We start from the raw sequence: 14151 nt of genomic DNA, 5'->3' as shown, positions 1-14151 counted from the left end.
AAGACTTAAGGCAATTCATATTAAACTGAAGTACTAAATATATTAAATATGTTAAATATACTAAATATACTAAATATGTTAAATATACTAAATATGTTAAATATACTAAATAATGTTAAATCGGTCAAAGTTTACGATTTTTTGTTGAATGCTTTCTATTTGTTATTCGTATAACGGGAATTTCATAAAATCTCAGACCATACAGGTAGGGTTCTAGGTTGTCTGCGAGTCAGCGAAGTAAGAAAATTGTCAAGGTCCGTATATTTATCCTTAAATTTTTAAAACCGACTTTTAACAAAATAGGATTTAATCAAATCTTGTGAAAAGATCTCACGTAGATATTTTGAGATTTAAAGAAGCACTTTCATTCTTTTACCTAATATTTAAGTTAAAAATTAAAGTCGCTGCGAAGGAGAATATTATCTCCTTTAAAATCTAGACGACGAAGGGAAATATATTTAATGGGGATGGGGAGAGCCTGTGTGTCTTGAGTTGATTTCTACAAGAGGAAAAGTCAGAATGTCATTTTTGTCAACAGATACTTAACAAAAAACTGTCCTCTGTTGTTTTTCTAGAGAGATTGAACACAACCCCCTCTTACTCTTTTGCATTTTTTACTCCTTCTCCCAACAGCATAATTATGCAACGAAAAAGGGTAGACGGGGGAGCGAAACATTTATTATGAAGCTGATGTAATTTATTGAACAAGGGGATGCTAGTGTGTATCATTCTTGAAATAATACGACTTACCGATAAGGCTTTACCGAATAATTCGATGTTTATATGACATATTAGTAATATTTTTGTTAAAGGTAAATCTATTTACTATTTCTCTACAATTAGATTCAATTAAAAGTTCAGTTTTATATTCAAAGATCTAATTTCACAAATGTTTCCTGCTCTTAAGCTAGCTGGCCAGTTTTTATAAATTGTTATGAACGCAACGAATGCTCAGCCTCATCTAATCAGAGAATGGAGATCCTTAAAGGTAAGAGAAAAGGCTTAGAAATCTACGATCAAGATAGATACTGCTGCAATAATGATAAGAAACCTACTGCCACGTACAATGGTGGTTTTAAATGCACTCCGCACAGTTTATGCAACAAAATTTATGCAACAAAATGAAAAAAGATTATAGTTAATAATACTGCAACATTCATCATCATCGAGTTACGAAAGGAAAGAGATATTGAAATAAATATACTTTTTTATTACTCTTATTATCAAAAATTAATGAGCTGTTAAAACAATAACAGATGTTTGCAAGAAACGTTCAACGAGATGACAGCTAACAAGCTATTAGAGAGGCATCTTCAGCATCAATGGAGAGTGTAATGTTTTGAAGACGCTTATCTGTTCAGCCTCCATTTCCAACAAATGCTGTTGGCTTTAAAAGTTCATTGAGTTTTAACAATATTAGTACTTTTAGTGATGGCGCCGATTTATAAATTTTTCCTGTTCGCATCAATTATGACCTTTTATTTACATTAATAGCGAATTTGCTTACTTATTTGTTCGGAAGTTGTTGGGAAGACGCCTTACCTACAGATTTATACATAAATGGTTCTTTTAATGCATTGTGTCAACTATATAACATATGTAGATGCCATATGTTTTTAACCAACTCTTTTATAAATCTTTTTCTAAGGTGAAAGTACTACAGGTGCTTAAAAAGTAGGTGTACCTTAAGATGTTGATGATTTAATTTTGGTTCCTTGTGTCTTCAAATCAATTGGAATAAGGTTTACATTTCACAGGGAAATGGTTTAGGCATAAAGCAATACCATTTGATCACATTAAATCTATTCTACAGCAAGTATGCTCTGAAAATAATTTGTATAATACAATTTTTTTTAAAAAAAAAAAATCTTTAAAATGAAGAAATAAAGTACAAAACACAATATATGGCGATGATCAATAAAAGAAACGCCAAAACCAGGGTATTAAACTGATAAATTGTCACATAATGAAGGGGCGTCACCTTCACGTTCTAAATTTTGAGAGATGTTAATTCCTAAAGGACATGTTAAACTTTTAACCTCTTAACCTTAACCTCATATTAACCACCTTTCCAGTACTTTATTTTGATCCTTACTTAAACCAACTTCAAAAAAAGGTATTTAAACAATTTTAGATTAGATGGATTGCTGATTTGACTCATTTCTTCGCACGTTACATCATCTTCAGATTTGAATAAAGAAAAAATCCGATGTTTTAAATAAATCACTGCTTCCTCCTTCGGTAATGTTAATATTCTTTCTTTGAGATGCAGATTTTAATAATATAGATAAATCTTTTAGTAATATAGATAATCTTTAACAATATAATCTTTTTTGCATACCATCACCTTGATGTAGATGTAGATTCAGAGGTTTCTATCATTTTGGTTTCATACCTTCAACTCTCTGCAGGTTGCTTATGTGAAGAGGAAAAAAAGGAAGAATTTATAAACTTAATCTTTAAGTTACACTCGGCTCATATAACGTGGTCGGTCAAAGAAAAGTGCAAGACATCCAAAACACTAGGTGGACCCACATGCACAGTTGCTTGAAAAACAAATCAGTCACACCATTAAAGTTTAAAACTGTATTCGCAATAACGACCGGAAATTTAATTGTAAATACACTGATAAAATGATTTTATGATTTTTACAAACAAGTTGAGATCAGAGACAAACGTTAATCAAAAGATAACTGGTAAAACCTGTTTTAAAGAACAATGACCAATAGGTTGAAAAAAAAACAAAACAATTGTGTGATGCTAGAACAACACCTGACTTAAGAAACATCAGGAGAGAAAAATCTAGAGACATTTTGTAGGAGGATTTCGATGGGAGAATTTTAACAGGATTTTTTTAGAAGAATTTTCGAAAGAATTTTAAAAAGAGTGCTTAAGGAAAGAGAGAAAAGAGATTTTGAAAGAAGAGGTAAAAAAAAAAAAAGAAGCAAAGAGATATTTTCAAAGAGAAAGAGAAGATTTATAAAATGAAAGTAATATAGACAGAAAATTCAGCCGTGAGTCCAAAAAGTGGTGAGAAGACATTTTTGAGTCTCTTTTTTGATTGCACGTATTTGTAAATATTAAAAGAATACACTTGAGTTAGATATTTAAGAGTTGTTAAGCTTTACGTAAGTCGATGAGTCTACCGTTACACAAACCATACACGAATCACTCACACCCACCCAACACTGAGGCCAACTCAACGAAACAAACAATTTCCCAAAGACTAAACAAATCACCATCCCCACGCTATCTCTACCCTTACAAAATCTCCGCCCTAAACTTGGTACAAACTGATATTGAACAATTTCTCTTTTATTGATCTTTACATTTGAAAAATTTTTTTTTTATCATCGCTCGTTTTTCTTTATTCTCTAGTTTCCTTTTTTTCTTTTTTTTTATCTCGCTTTCTTTCACAGTGACCGCAACGAAAACCTTTCTTCCTTTAATTGATCCATGTTGCTAAGTTACTTTTATAACTTTTTTAAAGATGTCTTTTAGAGTTACCATAGCAAGTTACTAGGAGCATTTTTAATTGTAATGGAGAATCAGTTATATCGTGGATAACTCAATCATGTGTTCTCAAGTTCTTTCTTGCAATAATCAAAAGAACATTTTTAAACAACTTCAGGAGATGAAACAGTTGGGATTGTTTAAGAAGGTCATTGTTTTAGGGTCGAGAAGATTGAATAGTTGCTACGCATCTTTTTTGTTTTTTCAAACTTATTGTTTTGCATCCAGTTGATAGGGCAGACTCTGCAATAACAACAACTTTTGCTCTCTTAACTTGTACACTGATGTAATGAATCTTCAGTGTCTAACATTTTTTGAATTGCATTGTTTAAAAACACTTTTTTAACGTTTTTTTATGCAAATGAATCTGTTTTTAACATTATCGTCTCTTTCACAAAATACAAGGTCCGACGGTATTTCTGTAATCGATGAAAAGCTTTTCTAAAAAAACATGTGATTAAGATATGCGAGTTAAATGATGTTCCGTGTTCGAAATTCGACAGCGGATTTAAAACTTTGACGCTTCTTTTATTCTTTCTCTTAATGTTTCTTTTGTTGACTACCATGACTACCATGTTCTGTTCTTGTTGACTACCATGTTCTGTCCTAATATTTCCTTGAACTCAGAACAAACAGAGGTCATAATAATCGAGAACATCTGTGATTTACACCGACAATAATAATGGAGTAAACTATGGCTTACTTGATCAACCAGTTATTCTACAATTATTGTATCCGAAAAAAGAGACGAATTTGTATTTTACAACAATGTTGTAAGGCACATATTAAATCTTGAAGAGTCACCAACATTTATTACTACAACAGGCCTCTGTAGAAATTGAGTAAAGAGTTGTGATCTTGTACTCTGTGTTCCGTAAGTGATATAAGGGAACTTGGAATCTTTTCCACGGACGATTTAGATGCCATTTCGCCTGGTTATTCCTTTTCCTATTTCGATGCCATTTGCTGATTTTAATTGGTCCATTTTAGTAAGTTTATTTAAAATGGACCAATTAAAACAACAAAAAGTTTAGTAAAGTTTAAGGAGGAGCGTCAAATCAAATTTTCCAAGCAAAAAGTTCCAAGCATTCTCTAATTTATCTGATTGTAATTGAAGGCCACACTGGAAGAACGATCAGAGTCACACTTTTTCTGTTTTGAGAAAATCAATTTTTAAGATTTAAAACATCATTATGTAAATCAATGAACTAAAATCACCCCAAAAATCATTTTATTTTAGAAAACATTTATTTCTCAATACAGCAATTCAAAGTTTTATGTAAAAAAATATTGATTTATATGTTTGATATTGATAGTATAAGAGGGGAACTGCTGTTCGGACTTTGATCGTTTTTCCGTTGCATCACTCCAACACAAGCCAAAATGTTCCACAGGTTAGTTCCTAGAGACTCATTCTCATAACAAGTTTTCTTAAATGATTACTACTCATACCAAACACAACAGAATCGAAACGCACTAAAATAATGCTTTACAATAGTATTATTATTACGTGAGTGTCATCTTTATTGCAGGTACCAAACCAAAGAATAAAAGAAGGGAGGAGAAAAATAATAAAGAATGTTTATGTTGCAATAACTGTTTGTTGCAATAATGTTTATGCTCCCACATGCCATGTGATAAAAAAAAAGCCAGCTGACAACTAGCTTGATCGTTTTTTCGCTGCAAACATGGGACTCTGATCGCTCTGCCAATGCATGGTGTTTTTTAAAATTCCCATAACTCAAGACTCCAATCGTTTTTCGGTTAGTCACTTCAGGTAGACAAATTATGAAACCAGGGCTACAATAAAAGAGCAATAACTCAAAAAAATCAAACTTGTGACTCTGATCATTCTTTCAGTGTGGTCTTCAACTATATGTTTGTTCTGGGCTCTTTTAAAACTTATTTAGTTTAAAAACAAGGGGTTTTAAACTAAATAAGTTTTAAGAAACTCAAAACGAAATTTTAACCCATAATTATAATAAAACAAAATTTATTTTTGAACAAATTGCAGCTATAAATTCGGTAGTATGTTGCGCAAATCAACAATATACAGCATGTTAAAGTTGTATATAATTGTTTTGTTCAAACAGTTTGGAAGTTTCTGGAAGCGTAACATTTTCTGTTAAAAGTGCTAAGTTTTCTATTTGTATTATCGCAGCTTTTTCTGCTTCACGTGGTGCGACTGTATCTGGTGATACTGATGAACATTGTTGCCCCATCAGCATCATTTTTATAGATCTTTTCTATATATAGTCATGGTGTCATTTTCATAAAATAAAGAATTTATCTCTAAATAAACAAAAACGGTACTATTGCAATGATATGTTAATCTCGCAAACAAACAAAAAGTTGTTTACAAGTTTGTAAAAAAGATTACTCTGATAAGTCTTAAAACATTTTTAACAAAGTATTTTCAAAAATTTGGCAAGCAACTTGCATGCTTACAGTTGTGTTGATTATCAACGTCATGACGTGTCTGAAACCGATACAGCAATTCAAATATGCAGTTGCGCTTGTGCAGCGCGATTTTTTCTGTTTTGTACTTGTTGTAAATCGCGTTTAATTCATTCTTTGCACCATGTTCGCACTTACCATAAATGACCGAATTGTCCTCTATTTAGGAACTAGCCACCCTTCTGTATAAGCCCCACATCCCTAAAACTCAAATTGTTAAGTAAACCTCCGGAAGGTTAACTCGGTTATTAATACGCCACACCAGTTGGCTCTTACGCCTGAGAAAAGAAATAGCACATTCTAAATTGTTGGTTCAAAAAAGAAAGTTTTAAATGAGCAATAAACAGATGGTAATATAATTTTTTTTTTTTCATGCAAGTCAAATCGAATATTTATGCACATCAGTGTATAATTTTGTAAAGAATATAATCTAATGAATATGGCAGAGGATTTTAATTTCTAATGCTGATTCATTTTATTAAAAACGTTTTAAAAAATGTGCTCTTGTTTGAAATATTTATTTCGCGAAGAAATTCTTTACAAACTTTTATTTTGCACGAACCGGTTGAGGTTCGGCGAAAGTAAATTCTTCTTCGTTTGTACCATCTTCTTCTTTGTCTTCTGATTCGCTCTCATCTTCCTCTTCATATTTTGAGTCTTCGTCTTCTTTGTGATCAAGATTTTCTGAAATTTAACCTCATTTTCAGTTTTTCAAAAAAATGTAGTTTTCAAAGAACACACTAAATTAAAATGATGCATACCTTCCAGAGGAACGGTTTCTTCTTCAGCTGATTCCTCTTCTTTGTCGTCCTTTTCTTCTTCTCCGCTGTTAGAATCATCTTCATCTAAATGTTTAAATCAATTAATCTTTATCAATTTTTGTCTTTAAATTTAATAAATTTTAGATAAATAGTTAAATAGTTAAATCTTCAAAACGTATTTTTTTTTTGCAAATATCTTAATGATTTCTGAAGAAATGTGTTGTTGCTATAACAACAGTTGACTTATGGAATCAGAGTTGATATTGTCTCCCGTCAGCAATCTAACATTCTTCTAAAAAGGAAAACTTTTTCTAAGGCGAAAGCCAATGGCGGCTGCCTCCCAAAAATTTTTTTACTGAAGAATGTCTTTGGGTTTCTGCCTCTTGATTGCCTATCTCTTTCACCTCCTAATTAGCAGCTGGCGCCAAACTGGAGGCGGAGTTTTTATCTCCCACCATCAGAACGAAGGCAAATGACGAAGTTTTTACTTAAAAAAATTTTCAACGTTTGTTTTTAAATTAACAAGCAAAAAAAAAATAGTTCAGTGCAAAAATTGAAAATTTTACATAACAGTTACTTTTTATATGACTAATTGCCAAATTTAAAACATTTTTGTTAAAATTTAAAAGTTAAATAAATTAAAATAAATTAAATATATATATATATTTTTTTCAACTTAAAAGTTAACTAAATATCAGTTAACTGAAGAATTATATTTCGATAAGAAAAATAATAAACGGCGAGAATCTTCTTACTTCCAAGACTTTTTCTGACGGCCGGCAGTGGCTTCCGACTCCCGATTGGCGGCGGCCTCCAAAATATTATGCTTCTAAAAAAGTTCTGGCGGCAACAGCTAATTGGGAGATGGTAATCATAACGTTAAACCGCCAAAATATTTTAGAAGAAAAGTAGACGATAATTCGTCTGGTTTTTTTTTCCCGTGAACTTTGGGAAGTCAGACGAGAAAACTTTGGTTATTTAAAAAAATGAATAATGGCGAAATGTAATTACGTTTCGCTGGTAAACTTTTTAAAAATCAATTATTAAAAATCAACTATTTTCAACCAATTATCAACCTTTTCGCCAAATTTAAATATACGTCGAATATATTTTGTAAACCCGTATTTTGTAATTTCAAATTAATGTTTTTTCTGATTGCAGATTTATAAAAAAAATCATTATTTCATCTCTTTCTTTTCTTACTCGTAAGTAGTGGCCAAGTTCAGTCAGATTAAATTCAAGTTTAATTTATTAAATTTAAACATTTTGCTTTGCTTTTTGACTTTTCGTTTGTCATATTGCTTCTGAATAGCACTGATAATTTAATTAACTAAATTTTGGCGCAACCTTTAATTAACCCCCCGAAACTTAACGATATTTCATAAAGATCAAAGAAAAGCCGCAGGAACATATTTGTTCCGGTAGATGATAAATTGCATTAGCGCAAAAACCAAAGTTTTCTCGTCTGACTTCCCAAAGTTCCCGTGAACTTTGGGAAGTTCACGGAAAAAAAAAGTCAGACGAATTATCGTCTAGAAGAAAAGTCGAAGCGAGAGTATTTCCGCTCTGATAGAGATTTTGAAAGATTTTTAAATGTTTGCTTTTATAACGAAAAAACAGCAAACCTTGATTTTTTTCTTCGGTGCGTGTTTCTTCAGTTTCGAGGTATTCGGGTTGGTAGAAATTTTCCATTACTAAAAAATTTGAAAAAAATTTTAAACTTTTTTTCCTATTAAACTTTTGTTTATTTATCATATAAATAAAAATATTTTATCGGATTTTTATCAAATTGGTTAGATCCTCGCGCTGATTATTTTAAAAATCCAAAATCTTACAATTATTTTCCTTGACAGTTTCTTTATTGTAGTCTGACACAATGTTGTTTAAGACAAATTGTTCATTGTGACTGTGATTTCTGTGGTGATGATGACTATGGTTACCATGATGATGATGATGATGACTGTGGTTGCCATGGTGACTGTGGTTGCCGTGATGGTGATGATGATGACGATGATGACTATGATGTCTGTGATGATGGTGATGTCTGCCGTGGTTGTGATGCCTATGTTTACCATAGCGATGATGTCTGTGCTTTCCGTGATGATGACGGCGTTTATGATGATGACGGCGCTTATGGTGGTGACGTCCGTGATGTGCTGGGCGCTTATGATGGCGACGGCCATAATCAACTTCTAAACTCTTGATTTCGAGATTTTTAGAGTTAAATCCTAACGGAAAAGTTTTATGATACATATTGACGGGTCTGTCTGATTTTCGTTCTGAAAGATCTCTGAAAGATTGAAAGGGTTTAACTAGCCTTTCTCCTCTTCTTGTTAACCATTTCGAATGTTCCTCTTCGTCTTCTTTGCGCTCAATTTGGTGCATTCTGCGTGGAAATTCAATCTAAAAAAACGCATTGGTTGTAAAGTCAAATATGGAGCTGTTTTACTATTAACGAAAATTCTTGTTAGAACTAATAACAATCTAATTATTTCCTTACTCCTTTCGGTCTCTCACCTCTCCATGCATCAACAAAGATGTTCGATGCAACTATCGTTGCAACAAATAGGAAAAACAAAAGCGGTCGCATTTTCGATTGCCCTACATGATATATATAAAAATTTAGACATACATTTTCAGCAATACGTTTCAATATATACTTAAATATTTATACTTTTTCATTCGTCGAACAAATTGTAAATATATATATATAAAAAAAAAAAGACCTTTGATTTCGTCCTTATCTTTCGTTCAAACACTCGCTACTAAAAATTCAATGAAGTTATTGAACGTTAAATTAAAAATAAAAGCCGACCAATAAGTAAACATGTCATTCAAAATCGTACAAAAAAACAAAACAGACTATGTCAAAACAACAGCGAACTTCCTCTAAAACTCAGAAATTTACATTAACTTGTTTTGGGAACTTGAGAAAGCTGCTGAGCAAGTTTTCTAACTTTTACAACTGGTAACATGATAGCCTTAAAGTTGCCGTCGACATTTTGTAAACAGCGTGACATGTTTTTCTTGTGATTTGTGACGTTGGCTAAACTTTGACTTTATTTAACACCGTGTAACTAAACTTCATTTAGTAAATGTTGTTAATATTATTTAATATACTTAAATAATATTTAATATACTTAAATAATATTTAATATACTTAAATAATATTTATATACTTAAATAATATTTATATACTTAAATAATATTTATATACTTAAATAATATTTATATACTTAAATAATATTTATATACTTAAATAATATTTATATACTTAAATAATATTTATATACTTAAATAATATTTATATACTTAAATATTATTATATACTAAAATAATATTTATATACTAAAATAATATTTACATACTTAAATAATATTTAGGCTTCCCACTTCTCTCCTTGACATTTTTTTTTCCTGGAGTTTTTTTTTAAAATTTGCGTAAAAACGAATTGATCAAAAATGAACGATTCTCCTCGACGCATTTTCAGATTAAGCAAAATATCGTTATAAAAAAATCTACTTATATGATAATTATAATTATTATATGATATATATGACTTACACTTAACCGTCGTAAATATAAATTCACGATCGTCGAAAGACTTGAGCAAAAAACTTTTGCGTTGTTTTTCAACTTCATTCACACAAAAAGTTCCCGAGAAAAAAAGGCTCTTTTCACCGTTTTTTTCTGAAGGATCGAAAAAGCATTTCTTTATTATGAATTTAATAAAATATTAGTACGCCATTATTATTTCAGCTCCAGTGTAATTTTGTGATTTTTTCTTTTTAAATTGAATTAAAGAACGAGCCTAAAACATCAATTTTGATATTGAAGACTCGTTTCATTGAAATTATCAAATTTTCGCTGTTTTTTTCTGAAGATTGAAAAAACATTTCTTTCATGTTTCGAAAAATAACTCAAAACGTTGTTCAAAATAATTAAGTTAAAACCTCTTTTTCAAAACGGAAATTAAAAAGCGGAAGGCAATAAAATGGAAAGTAAAAGGCAAAAAAAACCTGTCAAATTGGATCTATGAAGTTTTTAAAAAGGAATAAAAATGCCGGAATGTTTTATTTCAACATTTCAAAGCTTGTTTTATCAACAAATCAAAAATTCGTAAAAACTTTAACTATTATAAGTCAGACTTGCGTTACATTTTCAAGAAATCATGCTTAGAAATTCATTAAAAAATTCTTTAAACAACCTTGGCATAACACGAGGAAATTTTTTTTGATGACATCGTATGAATAGAATGGTCAAAAGCTACATTTACTTTCAAAATACGCATGAACTTTGGAACGTAAAACAAAAATGTGTGATTTAAAAAAATTAGAAAAGCTCGAGATACTCCACGTGAAAAGCGATTTTTAAAAACCGTTCGCAAAAAGAATGTGTTAAAAAGTATGAAAAAAAAAAACTTGTTTCTTTTTCGAATGCAATCGGGCTCCTAATTTGCTGAAAAAGTTAAGAATACACAAAAATTTATAAATTTATCGACATAACTCTCTCTTTAAACACCCATTGCACCAATCTTCAGACGCCATCTTTGCTTCGTTTTTTTTTTTTTTTTTTAACATTCCAGTCATTAATGGAAAAATCTACGAAATCTTTTAAAAAAACCGGTAGAACCAGTCGTAGATAAACTTGTTAACAGTATTTTTCAAAAATTTATATCTTTTTTGAGAGAATGCACGATAAAATTTCATACATCATTTGAAAGGGTGCACGATAGGAAAACTTTCGACTTATAAAACAAGATGTTGTTATTTAGGATTATATCAAACATGGATTAAAAATTATTTAGATCCTTTTTCAAATCATTATCTTCCCCAGCTTCCCCATGTTGTCAGTTAATAACACAAATTTTTGTTTGTTTAAATAAATAAGAAATAAACATTTAATTAGTAAAGGATACAGTGAACTCAAAAGAAAAAAAAGGTTAGTTTTACACAAAAATGTCTGCTTTACATCTATATTGTCACATATTTTCGAACTATAAAAAAACTTGCAATTCACACAAAAATTAACAGCCTTCATAAGTCTATGACAGGGGATTGATCGATTAATCTCTCAGTATCTGCTATAGATTCATGAAGGATGAATAGATTCATGTTTTTCACATAACCCAGGTTTTTTTGTTTTTTTTTATTAACAAAACATTTTCGTGTAGTGATCAACTTGCATAATTCACTGTCATTGAGAATTTCTGTGATGTCAAAAGGAAATGGAAAAAACATTTGCGCATTTTATTTTTGGTTTGCAATTAAAATTATTATTCTAAAAATAAGGTTTGGGAATTTTTTTGATGATGAAATTGATATATCATTTAAAAAATATATAAACGATTATTATTTCGCAATATTTTTGCAATACAATTTTACAAACCTCGTTTACTATTAATATAACAAACTTATTAAATAATTTTATTTGTATTAACATCAAATTAACATTATCGAAAAATCAAAAACGATTTAAAAAATAGAATTAAAGATTCTCATGAAAGAGAGGAAAACAAAGGGATAAGAAAAGGATAAGTAGATAAGAGAAGAAGAAGAAGAAGACAAGAGGATAAGAAGGGGATAATAGATAAGAGAAGAAGAAGATAAGAAGAAAAAGAGAAATCCTTAGGCAGTCCAAAATACTTCCATGTTTCAATGGAAATATTACAGCTTTATTTCATACAACTTTATAGTTTATTATTTATATAAAATTTATATAAACATTTCTACAACTTTATGTTGTTTGGAATATACGAACACCTCATTTAAAAAAAAACAGATAATAGAACAACAACTCCAGATCCTACTTCCAGAACAAATCTATTGAAGATCCATTTAAGTCTCGATATTTCTTCATTATGCACCGAACATTTTTTTAACTGTGTATCCCTGCGAAGATTAAAAAAAAAGCAACATTGAAACTGGAGGTTATGTAAACTATCAACTAAAAATTAAATCGTTTTTTTAAACAGTTTTACTATGAAAATTAAAAGCTCTTAAATTAACTTTTGACTTCAGATAAAACATTAGGTAACCACAGAAACAGATTTTTTATCCCAGAAAAACTCTGTTCATGACGATTTTAAGTGTAACGTCAAGTGACGTAAACTCTCGTGTTTCACTTTTGAAAGTTACGAAAAAAAACTATAGATTGGCGTTTTGCTTTTTCGATAAGAACAAATAGCGAATAAAGTAAAAACATCTATACAAGTCTTTTAAGATAAATCGAGTTTTCTAAAGCTTATTAAAATAGAACTTTTCATTTGTTTAACCCAGGAATGTTTTTTAATAAAAAGTGCCATCGGAATAATTACGACAAAAAATCGGTAAAAAAATCTTATTCGATATTGAAGTTAGTTTAAATCTCGGTATATACCGGAACTCTGGTCAATCCGATGACGCTTTTTTTCCGCTATCATATCGGAATGATAACGATACAGAAATGAAACGATACGCAGACCCTTAGTTTTTAGTGACAAATTTATATTTACAAACCCGTTATTTTAAATTCGATTTTTTAACAAATGACTCATTTAGAAGTTTGTATTTTATTCGTTATAATTGGAAAAACAAAACCCCGATGGTTAAAAATAATTTTTACGACACTCAGGGTTGTGAAGCGTCGTTTAAAAATTCTTTATTTATGACTTCGAACTTATTGCACCTAAAATAAAAACGAATAAAACCGGTTTTATACAGAACTTCAGTAAGAAATTTCCTTAAAATGTTTCAGAGCTTTAGAACACTTAAATCTGAAAAATGAGTATCAAATTCTCTGGACAGTCCTAACATTTTTTTTGCATGAGTACATATCTCCCATGAGCTATCTATATCTTGCCTGGATGTGTCTTTCTTACTACCGAAAAAATATGATCATATTATTCCTTTAGCCTATCTTTACTGTTAGATATGTGTAAAATACACGTGTGGCCTGGTATCTTGAAGCCTGATTAAAGGAGGATTGCCTCTAACAAACTTGATTTAAAAAAAAAAAATTGTAAAAAGTGACTGTGCCTTTCTTCCCCAAGGTCGGAAAATTTAAACGTAATCCCTTTTTACACTCAAATTTTAAAATTTAAGATTTTTTTCATTACTTCAGGTTACAAAATGTAAAATAATTTCTTTAAGTTTGATATTTGTTATATCAAATCTTATGCAATGTAAACTTGAATTTACATTGCATAAGATTTGGTTAACTCGACAACTAAAAAACTATTTCTTGTTAGATAATTTACAATAAGATAAATGCCTCCGTTCGTTACCAACCGCGCTGAGCTATAACTTTCATTATTATCATTACTGCAGTGAGAACTAAGTTTTCAATAAAGTTGATTGAGACAAGAACTTGGATCAGTGAGATGGAAAGAGGCGGCTTTTTTTTCCTGTTTTTCATGTATTTTTTAACTTAACTGTCACGT

General features: G+C 30.3%; 2 protein-coding genes across 3 annotated transcripts in view; both read right to left on the bottom strand.

The window, feature by feature from the left end:
* Nucleotides 1-6472: 6472 nt before the first annotated feature.
* LOC145190564 (uncharacterized) lies at nt 6473-9813 on the bottom strand. Its single transcript, XM_090090891.1, has 6 exons — nt 9458-9813; nt 9232-9332; nt 8567-9134; nt 8357-8425; nt 6732-6815; nt 6473-6654 (listed from the first exon to the last, which is right to left on the bottom strand). Exons 2-6 carry the CDS (start codon nt 9319-9321, stop codon nt 6518-6520), a joined length of 948 nt encoding a protein of 315 aa, XP_089947017.1. The 5' UTR covers nt 9322-9332; nt 9458-9813; the 3' UTR covers nt 6473-6517.
* Nucleotides 9814-12059: 2246 nt separating this feature from the next.
* Nucleotides 12060-14151, bottom strand: part of LOC145190018 (otoferlin-like) — a 31550-nt gene continuing 29458 nt past the window's right edge. For both annotated transcript variants that reach the window (XM_090090489.1, XM_090090490.1), the window contains one exon: nt 12060-12622. In XM_090090489.1, coding sequence (XP_089946615.1) covers nt 12590-12622 — 33 coding nt within the window. In that variant the 3' untranslated portion in view covers nt 12060-12589. The remainder of the gene's footprint in view (nt 12623-14151) is intronic.

The sequence above is a fragment of the Hydra viridissima genome, unplaced genomic scaffold (assembly GCF_058129835.1).
Source record: "Hydra viridissima isolate aposymbiotic clone 2 unplaced genomic scaffold, HvirCarnegie_v1 scaffold_6, whole genome shotgun sequence".
In the NCBI taxonomy this organism is placed as follows: Eukaryota; Metazoa; Cnidaria; class Hydrozoa; order Anthoathecata; family Hydridae; genus Hydra; species Hydra viridissima.
The sequence above is the reverse complement of the archived record's forward strand: the minus strand, read 5'-3'. Positions and strand labels throughout refer to the sequence as shown.